This window comes from Cuculus canorus, chromosome 1 (assembly GCF_017976375.1).
Source record: "Cuculus canorus isolate bCucCan1 chromosome 1, bCucCan1.pri, whole genome shotgun sequence".
Lineage (NCBI taxonomy): Eukaryota > Metazoa > Chordata > Aves > Cuculiformes > Cuculidae > Cuculus > Cuculus canorus.
The window spans coordinates 82,104,247-82,125,428 of NC_071401.1; the positions used below are offsets into that span (position 1 = coordinate 82,104,247).

The 21,182-nt window shown below is 41.3% G+C and overlaps 1 protein-coding gene across 5 annotated transcripts in view; it reads left to right on the forward strand.

Annotated features, from left to right (window-relative positions):
* The first annotated feature begins 1,372 nt into the window (after window positions 1–1,372).
* The window catches only part of CNKSR2 (connector enhancer of kinase suppressor of Ras 2), a 212,211-nt gene continuing 192,401 nt past the window's right edge, over window positions 1,373–21,182 (forward strand). For all 5 annotated transcript variants that reach the window (XM_054059353.1, XM_054059361.1, XM_054059366.1 and 2 more), the window contains exon 1: window positions 1,373–1,764. In XM_054059353.1, coding sequence (XP_053915328.1) covers window positions 1,701–1,764 — 64 coding nt within the window. In that variant the 5' untranslated portion in view covers window positions 1,373–1,700. The remainder of the gene's footprint in view (window positions 1,765–21,182) is intronic.

Here is a 21,182-nt window from a genome sequence, read left to right on the forward strand (position 1 = left end):
CAGGAGACACATGTTTAGAGACAAATTTGAGGAAAGTTACAGTGTCAAACCCCCAGTTTTCAGCAAAAAGAAATTTCTTCTCAGGAATAAGTGCAGCCTTTAAAGTGAGGGTCAAGCTAACAAATGCTGCAAGGGAGACTCTTCATGTTATTCCAGGGAGAGACGTTACCAACCCTCAGAGTGCCTTCATTGCTACGGCTTCAGCCCCATGTACTGAAATGGGAGAGCTCCTGTCAGTGCCCAAGCCATGCAAAGGGATGCCTTAACAGATGACACCTCAGGGCTGAGGGAATCCTCTTTTTTCCTCACTTACCGATATTAAATGTCAGCATCGGCAGCCGATGTTCAGCAGCCGACATCATCAGAGGGAACATTTCGATGGTCGTTTCCTCAGCCTTGGCAGGAGGACCAGAGTGAATGCAAACGCAATATTGCACACTGGCCAATTCACCAGCAGGGAAACACCCTTCAATGGTATTTATCCTCTGCCTGGAGCTCCGAAGGGCCACCACCTCCTCAGAGCGGAGGGTGCCCAAAACACACCCACGACCATCCTGAGAGGAATAACTGCTCTTGGGAGGGAGTCCTACAGACACTTGGGGCACAGGGTTTATGACAATTGCATCCTCAGGGTAGCCTCCTAGGACACTGCAGCCTGGGGAGACACAACAAGGAGAGGATGAACAGCTCCAGGGACGGTGGATTTTCGCACCTGCAGCTGTTGTCGGTGGTGCAACTCAGACATCAATGCACGCAGGGGAGCTCGCCCAATTCCTGCCCCCAACTCTACCGGTTGATCTCACGCCCTTTTGCCCCATTACCGCTCCCTCGGAGTGAGGCAGGTGAAATAACAAGGTGCAGCCCTTTTTCCTCTCGCGGCCGCCAAGCAGACCCAGGGGCCGAGGGGTTGACACCCCGGCTTTGTGCTACCCACCAGCAACGGCTGCCTCAAGGCACCCAGCGACACCATCCACCACAGCCATTTTTACAGTCGCTTTTTCCCCCCTCTCAAAATAAATCAATAGAAGTAAATAAATAAATAAATAAATCACCTCTTCCGCCCACGCAGCGATTATTTATTTATTTATTTATTTATTTATTTATTTATTTATGGGTGGGAAAAAAAGAACCCCTAAACTCAGCCCCCCCCCCCCCCCAAGGCCATTTCGGTGCCGCGGGCTGCGCTCGGTGGGAGCAGGTGCTCGGCGGCACCTTGGGAGTCATACCGCCCCCCTCCCCACCACTTCTCCGCCCCGGGCGGCCGTCGGGTGTCGCTTCCCATTTCACTTGGAGATATTTTCGGGTGGCGGGAGCCGCCTCGTCATTTCCGCCAGGAGAAGGAGGTAAAAAAAAAAAAACCAAAAAAAAAAAAGCCATCTGCTGGGGATCCGAGCGGAGCCGTGCGGAGCCGAGCCCCGCCAGCCCCCCGGGCACCGACCTCTCGGCGGGGCCAGAGCCGCTGCCCGCGGGGGCGGGGAGCGCCGGAGCGTGCCGCCGCCTCCTCCCCCTTCCTTCTCCTCCTCCTCCTCCTCGCTGCCGAGCCGGCAACATGAACTGAAATCCCCAGAGAGGCACAGAGGCGGCGAGCGAGCGGAGCGGAGCGGAGGCAAACGGGGATTTAGCGGCTTTTCTCCTGCCGCCGCTGCCCCGCACAGCCGAGCCCGCAGAGCGGCGGCCGCCCGCACCCCCGAGTACCCCCCATGGCCCTCATCATGGAACCCGTCAGTAAGTGGTCACCGAGTCAAGTCGTCGACTGGATGAAAGGTGAGGAGCGGCTCCCGGGCGGCTCTGCGGTGCCCCCCCCGCCCTTTCTCCCCATCGCCACCGCAGGTGCGGGCAGCATCCACGCCTCCCAGCGCCGCCGGCAGCCCCCGCCATTCGGCTGGGGGGGCTGGGGAGGGAGGAGAAGGGGGTCGGGACCCCACCGCGGGATGAAGGATGGGGGCTAGGAGGGGTGGGAAGGGAGGAGAAGGGCTTCGGGACCGCACGGCTGGGATGAGGGATGGGGGCTAGGAGGAGGGACGGAGGAGAAGGGCTTCAGGACCGCGCCGCTGGGATGAAGGATGGGGGCTAGGAGGAGTGGGAAGGGAGGAGAAGGGGGTCAGGGCCGCACCGCTGAGATGAAGGAAGGGGGCTGAGGAGGGGTGAGAAGCGAGGAGAAGGGGATCGGGGCCACACCGCTGGAATGAAGGAGCAGCTGCGATGAAGGATGGGGGCTAGGAGGCGTGGGAAGGGAGGAGAAAGGCTTCGGGACCGCGCCGCTGGGATGAAGGAGCACTTGGGATGAAGGATGGGGGCTGGGGGGGGGGGGGGGCGGGGTGTGTGGAAGGGGAGAAGGGCGTCGGGACCGCACCGCTGGGATGAAGGATGGGGGCTAGGGAAGGGAGAAGAAGCGAGTCGGGAGCACACTGCTGGGTCAAGGAGCAGCTGGGATGAAGGATGGGGGTGGGAAGGGAGAAGAAAGGGGTCGGGACCGCACCGCTGGGATGAAGGAGCAGCTGGGATGAAGGATGGGGGCTGGGGGTCCCGGGGCCGCCCTTCTCCCTCCGCCCCGGGCGCAGAGCGGGGGCGGCTGGCGCCCCTAAAGCCGGGAGGAAGGAGGCACGGCTGTGCCAGGGCGAGCCCGGGATGCTCCGGCCGGCGGCGGTGGGGCTGCTTGCCCCCCGGCAGCGAGGGGGTGCGAGGGCTGATGCGGTGCCGAATAAAAGTTGAACCTGGCGAGGGGGGCTCCCCCGTGCTCGGCGGCAGCGAGGGAGGGAGGGGGGAAGTTCCGTGGGCTGCGGTGGGTCGGGTCCCTGCTGCCCTGAAACCGCGGTGAGGGGCGCCCAGCCCGCTCCTCCGGCCGGGGCTGGGGAGGTGATCCCCGTCCCCGGGGGCAGCGTTTAAGGATCCGTGATGTACATTAGCCTGGAAGAGCCCGCTGTGCTGACGTGCGTTTGTCCTGCTGCTCAGCTTTTCCCCCTCCCTCCTCACCTGCCTTCCTCCAAGAGAAAGTCTAATGAGAATAAAATTTGGACTTGCTGGAAATATTTCGCTGTTGTTCTGTGTGCGCCGACATGGCTTTAACACTGTAACTTAAAAACCAATCTTTTTGCAGTGTTTGGGTTTTTTTTGTTGTTTGTCTTGTTTTGTTTTGTCTGGGTTTGTTTTATTTATTTGTTTTATTTATTTATTTTGTTATTACCTTTAAGTCAGGCTGCAGCTGTGTTTTGAATAAATCACCATCTCGTATTATATATCTTTTTATAAAGATAGAATGACCGGATGGGTACAACTTTCGAACAACTGCTACATTGTGGGAGTTCTTTATAACATACTGCGTGCCACTAATGTGACAGTTTCATCATCCTTAAAATCTCAGGCATATAACATATGTTTTCAGTTATTCAGTCCTGGCATTTATAGCTGTTGAGTTATAATTACATTCAGTAACATGCATAGTTTTGCTGTTTCTAAAGCATTTTCAATCCATATAATAATAATAAAAAGAAATAACGTGATGCTTCATATCCTAAGAAATTAGTAAATATTAATAAAAAACTTGAAGGAGCTGCAGATGATCAGTATTAAAAGCAAACCCTTTTCAACTTCAATATGTTTTGTTACAGCTATTTAGCTTCCAACATTTTTACTTCTGAAAAAAATATTTGTAGGACTTTTTTTCAAATCAATATCCGAGATGCCTCCCCCATATTTTGGGAATGCAGAAAAAATAATGAGTTTTCAGGCAGGGCATTTTTAAAAGACTTCAGAAATGCAATACATCAAATACTTTCCAGAAGTGACAGTGCACACTCTGCTTCTGTATTGCATTGATGTAAAATCAGTCATTTAAAAACAACACGCTGACTAAACGATAACATTAAAAATTGTGAAGCTAGATAAAGGTTTGTGGTTAGGTACCTGTGACTAACACACGAGGCTGTAGATCTGTCTTTGAAAGTAATTTCTTCAACTTTACAAAAAAGCAGTCATTGCAATTATGCCTACTTTTGTGATTGTGGAACTCCCTTTTTAGTGTTGAACCTGTTCATTTTTGTGCAAAATGCTGCATTGTTTCTCTGGAGCACTGAGCAGACACATCTATGTTGCTTCAAGCTCTCCTTTCTTCATTTTGTATTCTGAATTACAGATGAACATTCATTTAGAGCGGGGTGCAAAGAGATAAAGCACCTGCCTTTGATTAGCACTGTTTGAGGAAAACCACCTAGATAGCTGCTAAAGTTGAGCCTGGAAATGAGTAGGACCAGCAGCTGTGGGTAGGTTTGGGCCTGTCTGATGAGTCACACCTTGCCAAGTTTGAAGGAAGAATGGTAGTGGACGGGACAAGTGGTCTTGACTGCAACTTCCCTTTCCTCATTTATTGTTTGTAGTGTTGTGAACATCGTTATTGAGATCTGGGTGAAAGAATGTTCTTCTGCTGCTTTAAACGCGTTGTGACCAAGAAATTAGATTTCTCAAAGTCTCAAAAATAGCTTATTTGTGTTTTAAGGGGGACCCAAGAGAGTTCAAGGAGTAAAACATGAATGTGTCTTTGTTATAAGAACTTTGGGGTACATTAGAGGTCCTTGCACTAGTGGCAGTCAAGTCTGGTTTGCATAAATTACATTAAATTTCAAGATGCAAGAATGTTTTGCTGAGTTACTAGGGTTATTTTACAGAATTATAAATATTGAACTCAGATTTAACCTTTTCCTTGAAGTGCGTGCCCTGCTATGTAATGTGCCTTCTCAGAGCAGCTTTGTAAAGAGCATTCTTCAAAATAGCCTTCTGTGTTCAAAGCAAAAATCTCTCCTGAAAAAGGAAAATCCTACTGTTTAACATTGTTTACAGTTATCTGGAAGTTAGGGGAAATGAAACACTTTAGATTTTATTGCTCTCAATGTTTTTGTGATGGTCTTGCTAGTATGACCTGAGCATTTGCAATAAAAGGCCTTGTCTGGAATTCTTTATTTAGGCAAAAGAGCCGTTACCTCAGTGATATTTTGTTCAGGGCAGTGATAAAGCATTGAGACAAATGTTAAAAGATGTGAGAAATGAAGACAGGGCAAATATTCTCACTCAAAAGTGTTACATAAAAGTGCTGAGCTCTGGCGTGGATGGCTGGATAGGGAGCAGGCTCAAGATCGTTGGTATTCATGGAATAAACTACAGTCTCCCCAATGTCTTCTTATTTTTTAATTCCTTGATATATGTGGTTGGTCTGTGGATCCTTTAATGGCCTGTGGACTCCAACACTGTTGAGACTGACAGTTGTACCTGGAATTGGTTATGCAAGTAAGCAGCTACCTAAATTTCAACCTATGTACATTAAGAAGTCTTGGATCAGTGTACTAGTTAAAACTTTGCAAATTAAAAGAGCTAAAGGAGTGGAGCCTCTGTCAGCGTATGAGTTTTTGTAAGGTTTAAGATGAACTCTCTGAGAGAAGATTAACTGTCATAGAGCTGGAAAAAGAACAGATGGATTAGCTCATCTCTCCCACAGGATGGCATATTGTATGTGGAGGAGAAAATGAATATTTAAATTGATTCAAACTGTATTATTTTGCTTTTCATATATTTAGTACTAATTTTAAAGGCCCTGCATGGATCAGTGAGCTGAAACTATGTCAATCACCTCCTCTGCCTCCCCTTTAGAAAACATGTGTGGATTCCACTGCCACATTGCAAGATATTGACATGTTGCATATGTGAGCACTGTCAAACGTCATGGCTTCACTGACTCAGGAAGGGAGCATGTCAGATACATTTTAGATTTCTGAGATGCTGAAAAGACTTAGACACACAATTACTTTTCAAGCATCAGGATGTTTATAACTGAGTCTTATAATTTAACTTCTTTTGACTGAGGTTGTTTATAATGGGTATAGTTAGGTAAGGTCTTGCTGCTTTTGACAATATTCTAGTTTTAATTAAGTACCAATCTCTCAATGGCAGAATCTGTTCAAAAAGGCAATCCACCTGGAAAAAAATCAATGTTATTTAAACTAACAAAGCTTAAGTATTTATTTTTTGTTTGCTGAATGACAGCTCATAGAGCTTATACTGAGCTCATACAGCTTAAACTGTTGTAATGGTAGTCATACTTAAGCTGACATCGGAGGCATGGAGTTGCTCTAAAGGCTTCTAATGCTAAGGAATGGGGGCTTTTTACCTCTATAAAATCTACTCTACCTGCATTTAGAAGGATGTAAGTATTTAGAAGCACTAGGGGAAGAGAAGGAGAAATATGAACATGCTAGCAAAGTAAAAGCACAGTGCAAAAGTTCTCCATTTGGATGATTTCATACTGCGTGGATTTAAGAACTGATTTTCTGTCTGCTCTTCATGTACAGAAGACACGCGTGTCCGTTTTCAACAGCATGCATGTTTGCACGGAGTTGTCATAGGCTTCCCACAACTGTGCTCCACTTAGTATAATGGGAATTACACGTTACTTGTCAAGAAAATTTAAGAGTTTGTTGGAATGCTTTGAAACAAAGACTCTAATCCTTAATAGTGATTTTAGAAAAATGTTGCCATGGGGATCTTTTTACTCCTGTTTCTGCAGGTGCAGAGCCCAAGGACCTTTATGGTAACACCGAGGTCCTGCTGCTAGTTTCTGAACCATTGCATAGTAACAGGGAAGTTCATCAGCGAAGGCACAAACCCCCTCACAGCACTGGGGTCTATCAAATGGGTTTAAATCTTACAAGCAGTAAGAATGACTCCTGTATTCGGGGTCATTGTCAGACCTATCTAATTTTTTGCCTTGGCTTTCTCTAAAAGTGACTGTTAGGGGCACAGTTTAGGAGTGTAGGCTGGACCATAAGGCTACAAAGGCCTGTGAACATCTACTTAAGGTAGAGAGGAGGTGTGCTTGTACACATGTATGTGCCTCACTAATTTTGGGCTTTCAGTTTTGTCCATCATTTTGTTTATTTTCAGTTGTTTATTGAGTTAAAGCTGCTTCCTTATGCTACTTCCCTTCATATTGCTTTTGGTAGGCCCCTTAATAAATATGACTGTTAGAAATAATACAGAACAGGCTGAATTATCTCATGGAAACAAAAGCTGGATATTTAAGAATATGAAAAATACTTGGATTGTGAAACTTTAGTTCCTTGTGTAGCTTGTGTAGATGACTGATGAGCTGCAGAAGAGTCATCAACTTGAATAGTCATTGCTAGGTGCCATATGTGGAATAGATCAGGTGTTTTACAATATCTCAGCATTAAATTTTTTTTCTTTCTCCCAGGAAAAGCAAACCTAAATTTTGCCATATCAGTGTACGTATAGTACTGCATTAGCTTTAAAGTGGAGCTATTTAATGGAGTTAGGACTTTTACTGTAATGCCTACCAAGAAAATTTGTAGACAAAATATGAAATAGTGTCATAGTTGGAGCACAATTGCAATGAACTCCTGAACTTTTGAGTTTGTAGATAGTTACTCCATTTGTAAGAAAGTAATAAGAATTTTAGTAAGATGAGTTGGGATTCTTTTTGGAGGAGGGAGTTTGTACGAAGACTGATAATCAAGAGTCAAACTGCGCTATTCCAAAGCTTAGTTTTAAGGACTCTAGCTTTAAACCTGTCCTGAAAGCAGCACTGGGAGATCTCTCTCTTTAGCTTGTTTATTTTTCCTGTGGATCTCTCACTTTTTGCTTGCCCTTCTGACATTAGGAGTTTTAGTATTATCAGTGGCCAACACATCAGTCACAGTGGTGTGCTTTAGAGCATCTTGTTCTGTGATTAGAAAACCTCTCCTGCCTTTGTTTATCAGCAGCAAATGAAACTGCAATTGAAACTAGGATGTGACAAAGCCTAACAGCCCTGGTGTTGCCATAGCAAATGCAATGTTACATAAGCGGCCACTCTGCAAATACTTCATGCAGCCACATTTTAGGCATATCGTGATCATTCATTTCTAAATTAATGATCTTTTCAGGAGGGAGCTTTCCTAGATGAGGTGATCTCACTCACTCCTGAAATTAATGTGCTAGTTGTGAAGCTCTTTTAGCACTGCCCGTTTACACCTTAATTTTGTTTGAACATATTGTTCTGTTTCTGAAACATCTGTTACTTTAAATATGGCCTCACAATATGTTTTCTCAAGTGTTTTTTTGCAACAGTTCAGTGAAGCTCTATGTTCTGATCTTATTCAGATTTATTTGCAGTATTAAACCAAGCAATTTACAAATGCCTTTTCTGGTTAATGGGTGTCAAGAATTGTGCAAGGCAGCGATATAAACCAGATCACTTTTCAGATGAGAATTTTGAAATATATATACAGATGTATTTTTAGAACCATTGCGAGTTGTCTTTTAGTGCTCTGGCAATAATAAACCAGGCAGTTTTACCTTCTAAAACCCAGACTGGCAAATGGTCTAGCCTTTCTGTCTGATCTTCAGAAGTGTAGATAACCATTTAATCTCAGTAAAGTTATCATGGCATTTGATTGTACTGTATTACTGATTTCCAGAGCAATAGGGAAGATCTCTTTTCTGAGAAAATTCATCATGTGTAGGCTTGCATTTAAACCTGTGCAAGCAGGAGAAAATTCCTCAGGCTTCCTTGCTATGTACATGCTGGTTTTAGGTTTTTTTTTCAAGAAGTTACCATTTCCTAATTAAATCATAGGATAACTGTATCTATGATCACTTGTAGCAAGCATTTACCTTTAGCAGCCGCATAACTTTGCTTTAGATTTCTAGATCCAAACAAAACAAAACTGTGTTAGTACCACACTTGCTGCTTAAATAATTCATTGAATGAAAGCTTTAAACCTTCATTTTAGAAGATGAATAGTTACCAAGACAAATGAGTAGGATAGGGGTTCCAAAACACCTCACTTAAAAAAACCTGAAAATCTGGAAGGACAGTGTCATGAAATTATGAAATTCTGCATTTTCTTCATTCTTCTCTTCCAGCTTTTCAAACATGTCCACTTTTTCTAAAAAGGTGAAGGAGGGAGAGGGACATGAGTTGTATTCTTCAAGAAGAAAAATGTTGAGGGCTCAATATTAGGCCCATGTTATAGTCAAAATGCTGAGGAAAGCAATTTTCACATGAATCTATTTGCAGCACTGTGCAGGGAGTTTCATTTCTTCTTGTGGGACAGTTGGACCTAGCAGGACATTTGCTCTTAAGTTTAAAATAGCTGACTGTCCAAGAGCAAGCAACTGCTGCTCCTCGTAATGTTCCTTTCCTGCAATTGAAGGGTGAAGGGCTGGAAGACACAGGTGCACCCAAGATCTGGAATGCTGCAGGAGCATCCACTTGTACACACATTTCACCCTCCCCCCTCGGGTTGGCAGATCTGTGGTAGATGAAACAAATTTTTCCTTGAGGTTTCCAGTGCAGGCATTTCTCTTATGGAAAGAGAATTCAGTATATCAAGTATTTTTAAAGCACTGGAGGCTTGAAAATCTGCCCCCTTTTGTTCTGCTTATCTGCCAAATAATATTATCTTTGAATAAATAGCTGAGTATATGATCTTGTAAGGTGCTCGGCATTTCCAGTTTATCCTTTAAGTAGAAATTTAGGGCACTTGGTACCTTAGATGAAGTGCCTAGAACAGTAATTTGAAAGTGTTTGGCCTTACATGATTAACATCTGCTACAGTACCATATGGTGGGAAATTCCAAGTAAACTGTTGATTAATATATGGGTAGCAGAGCAAGCCGTATTTAAACTATATTCAGATAAAGTGTATTATTTTAATGTAGTGGGATGCAAAATGCTGCGCTTTTGTATTATACCTTTTCTGTTATGTGAAGAAGAGGGCAAAAAGCTGATGGGAATTAATTTTGGCTTTAAATTAAAGGTTCAGGTAGCTTTTTTAAATGAATGGTTTAACACTCACATCAGCATCAAATATCCATTGATTTCAGTGGGACAGGTTCTGTGTTTGGTAATGCTGAACTTTTGATTGTGAATGCTGTGGACGCTCCTCTGCTAGGATTTTATTGGTGTCCACTGTGGGTAGTCAGTGGATGTCCAGCCAAGCTGTGCAAGCATATAAGACATAACTTCAGATATCACTGCTGGAGCTATTCCTGCACCACTTGGTGTAGTACTACCAGCTGTGAACTGTCCAAGATGCTCTGGAGGAGTGTTGGGGTGGGAGCTAAGGGTGTGCACCGGCAGTGGATAATGCTGAGACCTCCTCCTTGGCCCTCTTGTGTTTGGAAGGATAAACATACCCATGGATAATGCTAAGCAGCTGGCTAGGTCACCTCTAAAAGACTCTTGCCTCCCACAGAGGATGATCATTGGCTGCGTAGAAGTTTATAACATTACTGTTTTTGTTAAAATGTAGAATTTATTTTTAGTGTGGCCACATCCACCAGTTGCCAATAGCTACAGCTACAAATGACCTATTTTAAAATAGGTTCTTCTTCCTTTTCCTTTTTCCCTTCTCTCCCAATAATCTTCATGTCAGTAAGAAGGTGAAGAAAACCTTCCTTGTCGTAATGAGGCCAGGTAAATATAGGTGGGACATGCCAGTATTGTCTGGGTAATTCACTAGATGGCATTCTTCCCTCTGAGTCAGCACTGAAACCATTCATGGGAAACCATTCATGGGAATGACAAGAGACCCTTGTGTTTTTGGTGAGACAAGAACCTGAAATCCTGGCCAGGTGTGGTTGCAGAAGGCTTGCTGGCATTCTTCATAATAGTGGGAAAGTTAACTCTAGTGCCCCGGTTAAATTACCTGTTAATAATTAAAATCTTTGTAACTGGACTCCCTTTATTGATATCCATGACTGAGATGTGCCTTCCTTACTGCCTTTAATTGCTTTGTAGTTTTGTTGGTTGCTTTTGCACAGTTGATACTTTGATTTCCAAGGTGCAGTGCTGTTCCTGTCTTTGCTTTGTTTCAGATTTTAAAAAAAATAGTGACAGAGGGATCTGTTGAATGCAAAGGGGAAGTTGCACTTACGTTGGATATCGTCAGCTGTTGTAAATCTTCACCTGTCCTGCTTTGTGTACACCTTTTAAACACCAAACACATAACGAATTCTTTCTTGTCTTTTTCTGATTAATGTATGACTGAAGTATGAGGTGAAATATCCAATAAGTACCTTGTTCAGTGTCCAGTACTGATTGACTTCTGGCTGGCTTGTTTATTGTTCCTTTGTGGACAGAGTCATGTGCCCTTTGTTTCCATTTCTCTTCAGTGGTCAAGCATGTCTCTTTTTGGTAGACTTTGTTTCATAAGGGCTAATATGAGAGAAGATACAAATCTGCTAGTGTGTTTTTATTTTTGTAGTCTCCTTCTGCTTGTTTCTAAAACTTTCTGTAAGGGCACGATGATGAAGTGATCCTTATTTCTTTTCAGAGAGGTGTTTATTGCCCTTTTCAAATATTGCGGCCTTTAAATATTTTCAGTTAAAAGTGGCTATATGTTATTTTAACCTAGAATGTGGAGGCTTATTGTTTCTTCAATTTCTCTTTATGTTTTTTTAGTATAGTCTTGAGTTTTATGCCCCACAAGTCCTCTTGAAAATACCTGTGATGATTTATTTCACTGTTGGGTACTGGACTACAAAATTAGATGTAGTTTTCATTACTTCAGCTGTTATTTCATTCCGTGTTTTAAACCATATGGATCTTAGGTTTTTAATGCAGTCTGTGGTCAGAAGCCTATTTCTGGAGCCTTGATAATTGAGTCCAAGAGCACAGTGCAGTGTGAATAATTTGTCATGCTCTGTGTGTGGATTTGAGAGAGGGAGAAGTTCAGCCTGGAAGTGTAATCATTGCACATAAGGAATTTCCATGTAAGTCTCAATCTAAACGTTTGAAGAAAGGAGGACAGTTTATTGTTAGAAAAATAAGAGAATTAGGCATATGGCATTACCTGAGAGCAAACGAAATCATTTTCTAAAAGGACTGGATATTTCATAGCCTTCGAAAGTTTGTTTTAAATGTCTGCTTTAGCAAATTACATTCCTGGCTTAGGATTTGAATGTTTGCATGAGTTTTGATGAAGCTACCCTTAGCAACTATAGAAAATAAAATGGTGCATATGTAATTGTGAAACTTATGTATTCCTAAGATTAGTATGTTTCCTTGTGCGTGTTTCTTTTCCCCTTTAAATAAAGGATTTGGTGTTCCTGGTGACTACCTTGGCTTGAACAAGACAGCTTAAGGGTTGTGGCAAAGCTAATGAAGGAGTGCTAGCCCTCTCCCTGGTGGAAATGTCAGCAGTCGAAATGGTCTTAACAGCTTACCAACCTAAGATCTTGGGAAACAAAACACTCAGTGCAAGACAAAAACTCACTTTTCTATGAAAATATGCTTCCTGTACTACATAGTATTAGTTAGATGAATAAAAGATGAAATTTGTTCTGGAAGGCTAAAGGTAAATTCATTTACTAAAAGTTTACAAAGCTGATTTACAAGGAGCTCACTGGTTCTTTGCTTGTTCTGTCTTGGTCAATAAAACCCTGTTCGGCCATTTATTTGGACATCATCTAGTTTCCCTCTTCCATCCTAACCGCTGTCCCTCAGCTCACTGTAAGCCATACCGAACTATTCAATTATGAACTGGAGGTAACTAATGCTAATGTGATATGAATGAGTAGACCTGAACAGACTGGACAATTAGTGACTGTCTCTGGTGGTGTTATCAGATAACAGGGTTTTATGTCCTCCTGAAACTATTGCTTTCCAAAACTGGGTGCAGTGGTGTGCTGCAAAGTGGCTGACTGGGCATCCAAATGCCAGGTGTTGTGGAATGGGGGCTTGATTTTGCAGAATAGCATGTCCTGAGTGTTTTTTCCCCTCTGCAGATCTGCACAAACTACTGTGTAGGGGAATAAGTACTGTCTATGTAATAGAGTAACTGAAAAGATAACTTTGATATATGATGCATTTCATTAACACACTCCCCCCCCAAATTAACTGAAAATTTGCTTTCCAGCTGAAAAGAAGGTAGAGCTGAATATAAACTTTGCTGGCCAGCCCCTTAGTAAAAAAATAATTAAGACCCTTATTTTAGAAAATGCTTTTCGGTTGATAATATATTGTAGGGTGTGGCAAGAATGGTGACATTTTAGATCCAAAGGAAAAGTGAATGCACTCATAGCTCTTCAGTTGCGTGTATATGAAATTAATTCAACTAACAAGAAGAATTAAATAACATCTAGGAATTGTAATGCTGTCTTGTAATTTCTTTCGGTTTTCTCACTTTGTATATGTTAAGTAATGTGCTCTCCCTCTTACAAGGTAATTGACTTGTATTTATCCTAAGAAAATAGCATGAAGAGTTTCCTGCAGAATACTGTTTTGCCAAATCTTACTAAATCAAAATCTACCTCAAGAAAGAATTACAGTGAGACCTCTGAAGGAAAAGATGGATATGTGTTGGGATTTAGTTTCAATCGATGATTAAATTGCTTCTAAAATTACAGATCTATCTAATTTACTACTCTTTTGATAGAATCTTTGAAAGTGTTATGGCAGTTCACAAAGTTGTAGCTCAAAGTTTTTGAGTTCAAAGCATCTCAATAATGTTAAATGTTATGACTGTACTCCCCAGAAAGAAAATGGCTTCCAGATTACAGTAATTTAAAAATGAGCAAATAGATAGAAGTAGCTTTTTAGTGACACGGTTAGATATTTAAATATCAAGAAGTCGTTTGTTTATATCTACTCATCAGTGTTCTAGGATTTCTGTGTCACTATGGAACGGTACTAAATGGTAAGTGTTTTAATGGTAAAAACAGCTGTCAATGTTGAGGAAAATAAATCCATGTAGCTCTTCTAGAAGAATGCACCCTTCTTGCATGTAACCAAGCACCATAAGAACAATTGACTTGAATGAACTTTTGATGAGTTCTTAAATACACTGCCTTTAAAGTTATTATGATGTGACAGATGGAGATTAAGCTAGCTAGGAGTTCAGAGAGGTCAGATAAGGCCAACTATAAAGGGTTGTCTGCCTAGGTTTTTTTTTTACTCTTTTTCCCCTCTCTGTACCCTTAATGACTTTTTGCTGTGGCATATGTGACTATTTAAGTTTGCTCCATGTGCTGTAATCCAATTGCTTTGTGTAGTCAAATGAATGTTGGGGTTTTGGGTTTTTTTTATTGTTAATTTTAGCTTTTTGGTTTTTATTTTTCATTAAATGTGCATATTTAATTAGGATATGTTATTAAAGATTAGATTCTTACAATCGGATGTGTGCCAGCTCTTGAAATGAAGTCATGCTTGTCAGGAGATAGTAAATAATAAGCTTAGTAAGGTTTAAAAGATGTGTCTTGCAAAACATTAGCCCCTGTAATGAGTGCAAAGTGGCAACAGCACATCAATATCAATTGTTTTTCTCCAGTGGATCCATTTGTATATGAGTTTTCTTAATTTGAATTAAATTTTCTTTTGCCAGTTTAATGAAGCAAGCAAGAAGAGATGTTCGTCTTTTGAGAAACCACAGTTTCCCATCCCATAACAATGACTTGTTTTGAACTGAAGGGGAACAATCTGACTTTCATACAATATCTTGTAATCTCTGTTCCTAAAACCATGCTAAAACTAAGAAACTGCTATTCAGTGGGTCCCCATTTAGCTGCATGAGAGAGTCTTGGATTCCTGGCTTTGCCTTTGGAACTGTATATTTTGTTCTTAATTTTAACCTGTATCTTTTAATACTCCTGGGAACAAGGGCTTTGAGCATAAGGTTTCCTGTGCTCTAAAATACCTTGAGCATCCTGGCTGGTGTGCATGTGCATGTGGCTGGGTGCCCAGGATGGCATTGGCAAGAACATGATTTGGAGACAAGGATGGGTCTGTCTCCATACTAATTTGATCAACAAAACTCTGCAATCACACTCTGAAAGATAAAGAGCAGCTTTTGATGACTGTGGTCTTAAATTCAGGCATCTAATTTCTGTCTTTTAAGTGCATGAGTCTCTCCCAGGGTCTGGACAGAGTAACTCCTCTGCTAACAATCTGTGTAGTGGGTTTTCATCAATGTTTCTGATGTGTCCCCTGGTGTCTGTAGGAGAGGGGGAGCTGGCATAGCCCTTTTTTGGGGTCCACCTTTAGCCTGAAGCAAGGAGGGAAGTGGGAACAATATGTTGGATACAAATATATGATATGGAAAGCGGAGTAATTTAAGTGAGGAGGAGAAAAAAAGGCTTGCTAGTCATACCCACATAGTTTCGGTCACTTTGGTTTTATTTTAGATTATTTTTTCATTTTTTAAGTTGTAGTCAAAACATTTTTGAAATTGCATGTGTAAAATGCATAAGTGCATAATGCATAAGTGCATAAGTGTATAATGCATAAGTGCATAAGGACCCATGTGGTATGAGATGTAATCCTGGGAAAGAGAAATTGCCTTCCCTAATGAGCAAATGTTTCACTAAGATTAATAAAAGAAAATAAACCAAAACAAACAATAAAGGAAACTTCCTATCTTTCCTAATACAGGGTTGCTTACCAAGTAACTAAAACCTGTAATATCTGGTGCTGAAACTAAGTAGCTGTTATGCAAAGTAACAGCATATTGCTGTGGGTACCACACTGCTAGAGGCACCTTTTTTTTGACTAACACTCAAATCTTTTGTACTCAATACTGGAAGGCCTTTAAAATACTACATTTCATTTTGCAAGGAACTTCTCAGGTGTCCAAACAAAATTAAAGAACTTGGTTCGTTATGCTGATGATTTTTTTTCCTCATGTGCTGTTGGACCCTCTGTGTTGTTCACATTGCTGGGTGATTACGAGTATTTCAGCAGCAGGTGAAGGGGCTGCTCACCATCTCCTCTGTCCCAAGATCTCTAGCTCCTCCTCATTACAGTGGAGGGAGAGGGTTAAATGCCTTGTGTCATCTTTACTTTAAGTGCACTTGAAGCATTTCTAACTGACTAGCTGCTTTTTTTAATGAAAAAAAATTTGTCTTGTAACAGCTTTATATACCCAGCTGATTAAAACCACTTCATTATATTACTCTGCAAGTGTCCTGTTTGGTAGGCAGAAATTGTTTGCTCTTTGGCAGATTCATTTCTTGTTGATGTTGCTTTTGTAGGACACTGCTGCCTTAGACTTGTATGACTTAGAAATAATAGGGCATTAATGCATTTCATATATTGGAAAATACAAAGATTTGCTAATCATTAACACAGAAAACATTTTCAGTCTGTTCAGTTGTAGCATGAGATACAGTTTGTTCTCTGTGTGTACATGCTTCAGCTTTATGGAGAGGCTGAGTGACATTTAGTTTGATACATGGAGCTTGGGGAAGTGTTTTAAATAAAGAAATTTTTACAACACGTCATGCCTTTTCTAGCAAACTTTATAAAAGCTATCAGGCAGGAAAAATGTCCTTTTTTAGTGAAGAGGCAGGATTGTCTGTACTTTCTGAGTCACTCAGTGGTGGTTGATGTCCTTTAGATTATTTGGAGCCTTGTATGTTTTTCCAGTGGTTTCCTCGCTGCAGTGCTTTGTTTTCTTCCATATGGATCTGAGTGTACACAGGTGAGACTTGAAGACTGCCGTGCTGCCTGTCACTCCTGAATTGAGACCTGGAGGTCTGAGTAACTTCACCCAGCTGGGAAGCTATATCAGCTGTTGAGATGGAGCCACTTTCTAGGCAAATCATGTGTACCCTGCTTTCCCTCCTATCTCTCTCTTGAGCCAAAAGCTGTGGGGTGGACTGAGGAGTAACAACCCGATTAACTTCTGTACCAGCTGTCAAGCAGTCCCTTGACAAATTTGTCAGTGGTCGTGTTGGTGGAAATTCTGTAGCACATTGAAAGGGGAAAAAAGACATTATTGGCAGCTTAAAATAGATGAAGTTTCTGTTCAGAATGTTGTTGCTGAGTCTGTTGACCAAACAAGTTGGGTTCTTCTGTGATTACAAAGGTCTTAAAAATTAAGACCAACTACCCAAAAGGGAAGGATGGAGAATGGCTTGAGCAGGCACCTTGCTTCATCCCTAAATAGAGAATCATTCACCAACGTTACAGCCTGAAAAGCACAATAGAAAAGGTGAAGTGAATTATTGCATAGGTTATTTGGAAGGAGAGATCTGGTAATCAAATGATAATTGCGCATACTTCTGGCTGAGCAGTAGAAGCTGTCACAATTTGCCATCTGGTTTGCCATTATTCTGACTGAAAGTCGGAGGGGTGAAAGTGTTTGTAATTCATAACGCGATATGTTGGGAGAGACTTGGTGCTGGAAACCAAGTAGATGGATGCCTCTCTAAAATGTAGTCCCTGTATAACCTTGTTTGTTTTACATGAAAAGAGAAAGGCAGTGTATAAACAGAAGGAGAAAGAAGAGGACTGCAAACTTTTTGTTTCATATAGATTATCCGATTAAATTATTTTGAGTAGTAGGAAACTGGTGTAAAATTTCTGCCTGCTATAATCTATAGGTCAGCTTTGATCTTGCTCAGTGCTTATCACTGTTACAATGATAAGCGAGAGACTATGAAACAAATTTGTGCTGATGAAAAATAAACAATTACACCATCAAAATCTATATCAGAGGGTCCTTGAAGCTGTATGAGAAATATCAGTGCTTTGACAAAGTAGTGCTACATGGTGTTGCTGTGGATATTGGATGGATTTGCGGGAGGGGCATCAGAACTTATACCTCAATAAGCTACCAATTATGAGTCAGGTCATAATAGGGCTTTAAATATTTTGAGAAGTGCTCTACAGATAAATTTAATAGATCATTTATTGAGTCTGTATATTGCATTCATGTGTTAAAACAAGCTCAGAATATCCATTGGGGTCCTGAAGAGTATTCATTCTTAATAATGGCACAGCAAACATTTTCATTCTTGTAAGCTTTAGCTTACAAGATGTTGATGCCTTTTAAAGGAATATATTCAAGGGTATTTATGGACTTTGTCAAGGAAACTTTGAAATGACATCATCATACAGACTGAGACTAAGCCTTTTCTGGTTTTGAGCTTGTGTAAGAAAATTGGTGATATTAAAATATCAAGACTGGTAGGAAAAGAAGCGGACCGATTCTTACATAAAAATTATAGAAAAAAGAAGTAACTTATGCAGCCTGTCTTGAATAATCCATGTACCATTTATCTTCTTTCTTCCATAATGGTTACATATTATGGAAAATGCTTATGGCATTTACCATACACTAGGACAGATCACAGGGAAGAGCAGGTTAGAGGCACTTTATGCTTTTGGTAGAGGGACTAAACGAAGGTCTTCCCTGGCTCTTGCTTTAGCTCCCCATTGAGCTATTACCAGTGTAAGCACTAAGCTCCTGATGCAGAAGAACAGTCAGCATCTGTGCAGCAGGTTCTGCGGCCATGCCGGGGCTGCACTCATGCAGAACTGCTGGCGGATAGGGGAGGTGTCTCTTGCCATAGCCCTGTGCCTCCCAGTAGCATTCATGGATTATTAATGTGGTCATCGGAGGTGAAATTACCTGGCATGTGTAACAGACCTGCATCCAAAGAAAGTGTGTGGTAAACTCTCATGATTAACAAATGAACCCCTTTCATGTTGCTTAATCTATAGAAGGCAAGGGGGGGTTGATATTGTTTTTTCAATTAGAGTTAGGTTTCTAAAATTGATGGCTGCTTTTGTATAAAAGTGTGGACTGTGTGGAGCAGAGGGAAATCGGAAAGCCTCCTCAGTAGGTAGGCATGAGCTGAGACACCTGGGAAGTCCTCTGAGAAGGTTCTATAAAGAGTAACTGTGTGTAAGCAGTGCTTAAGCTACCAGGTCTGCAAGATTCTGATTCTGACTCAAGCAAACCAAAAAAGTCAAGTTTATTCATCGCTCTACAGTGTAGCGAGAAGCTTTGTAATAATTGACATATTTGTCATATTTTGAACATTCATTAGCACTTCAGATTAGCTATTAAAGGACATGAAATGTTTAATCACCACATCTTTTCTTGTTATCAGTAGTCACTAGTGCAGTGCTTTTAAAAAAAAATGTATAACTAAGCGGAAAAAAATTGTACTTTAACAGTTTTACTTGGTATACAACAATTTCAAGTGTTGAGATTACTGACCAAAACAAATTGCATTTTCTTCTCCCTGAAATAACGGTTTTTAAACTCTTGAAATCTCCAAATAGTAATAAAATAATCATAAATCTCATGCAGAAGCCTGGAGGATCCTCTTTTACTGTCTGTAAATGTTTGGGCATTTTTAGTGTTTGGTGCAAAGCTGAATACTTCTACTCATGATTGAAACTAATGGTTACTCATCTTCTAAAGGTCTGCTATTAAATGGAATCAGATGTAATACAAGATTGGTTCTGTAACACTGATGTGTTCATTGAATTGCTTTTTTCTTCTCTTTTACTAGTTAGCTATTTAAAAAGCTGTTTGGAATAGACTGACTATAAAAAGGAGCTCTGTCAATTATAGCTTAAAGAAAAAATTATAAGCCTCAGAAATCCTTGCACTACTAAAGTGCAACCTTTTATTTTGTTTTTGGCTTGATATTCACAAGGTTCCAAGTAACAGTAAAATAATACAGATAATTCCTTCAGGGGACTGTAATTGCTGGGCCTTCTTAAATTGAGATCTAGTCCTCTGTACAAAACAGGCACTTAATCAAAATAATTTTCATATAACTTTTTGTATTGTAAGAATACAAAATGTATGAAAGAATTAGAGCAAACACTCATTTTTAATGGTATATTCCAGGGAATTCTGAAGGGGATGTCATGGAAAATACCAGTAAAAGTTTGCTAATCAACCCCTGCCCTTCTCTTTGCTATTCTAAATGGCCAGGAGATGCTCCAAGCCATGGTGGGAGAAGTCTTCACAATGAAATTGTTGTGTGAGGATTTCTGCTAGCTTTGCTAATCATGGGCACATAGGCAGCTTTGTAGCTGCAGCGATGCCCTGACAGTGCATGTGCATGTGGCATCCCATCCCACCTTACAGGGAGGGGAGAAGGCAGGCTGAAACGCTGAGTGAAAATGAGAAGATAAGGGCTTCTTGCAGCTTCTCCCCCAGCCTTGTGGGGAGTGGGTGGTTGACTGTCTTACTGTCTGCACAGGGAAGCCCTGAGCAAAGGTCAGATGGGTTTTGGATAGAGGTAGGAGTCGGTCACACCAAAGTCTTCCCCAGCTGGAACAAGTGCAGTGAGGAACCAAAAGTACCCATGCTGCAAGGCATGGGTAGAGGAAGGATAGTGGTGGGTTTGTGTCTGGGAATTAGGGATGAGAGAGAGGTGACTTTTGTGGCTGTTGTTCCCACTTGCATTGATGAGTTGAGACCAGGCTGAGACACACTTCTTTCTCCTTGGCCTCAGCCACCTGTGGAGAAAGACAGTGGACTGCAAGTGGTGATTTCTGAAGTCAAAAGGCCTTTGGAAGAACCAAGATGCAGGAAAATAAACTCGCTTCCTACAGGTGGTGAATGGTAAAGATGTCTTTCAGAAGTAACTGAAAACCTGACCAAGAAAAACGATACCTGGTTATGTTTTTCCTTTGTGCCAACTGGGTAAATTTTCCTATTGGCATTTAGAGAATGCTGAGTGATGAGGACTGGATTTGCAGAATAAAATCTTCTCCTTCTCTCTGGAGCTTCTTCCTTACAGTGAGGGGAAAAACAACCTCACTGCAGGCCTTGCTGAAGTGTGACTTTGATGGTAAACAGTGTGGAAGGTGAAACTGAAGAATAAGATGCAAACAAAAAAAATTTTGCTAGAACTAAATATATATTTGTGGTCTTGTCAATACAGAAAATAGGAGGAAGAAGGACTGTGTATACGTCATAGCTTGTAGAATGCTAAAAATACGTTTATCCTTGGCAAAGTATCTTAAGTTCTCAGAAACTATATGATGTTCTAAGCATCTCACGAGAAGATATTTGGGATCTGACCTCTTAAGATTTCAGTGCAGTGTTTGAGCTAGAGGGCTTCTTCCCGTGGGCAGTGTGTTAGGTTTTGAGGTTCCATGAAGGATTAACTCATTGAAATTTGATTACCAGCTCTTGCAAGTTCATAACACTTGCTGATTTGATGAAGTTTTTTTCTAATACGTAGCACGAGAAAGTCTTGAAGACCATATTCATAAAAAAATCAAAACTTGGGAATCAAGTTATTCTGCCAATATTAAAGCATTTCTGGATAATGTGTTTTATATATTATACTGCTAAAACTGTATGTTTAATGAAAAAGCTTTGTCTTTAATATCTCCAAATGCTGATGCTTTTGAGAATTTAACAATATTTAAAGGTAAT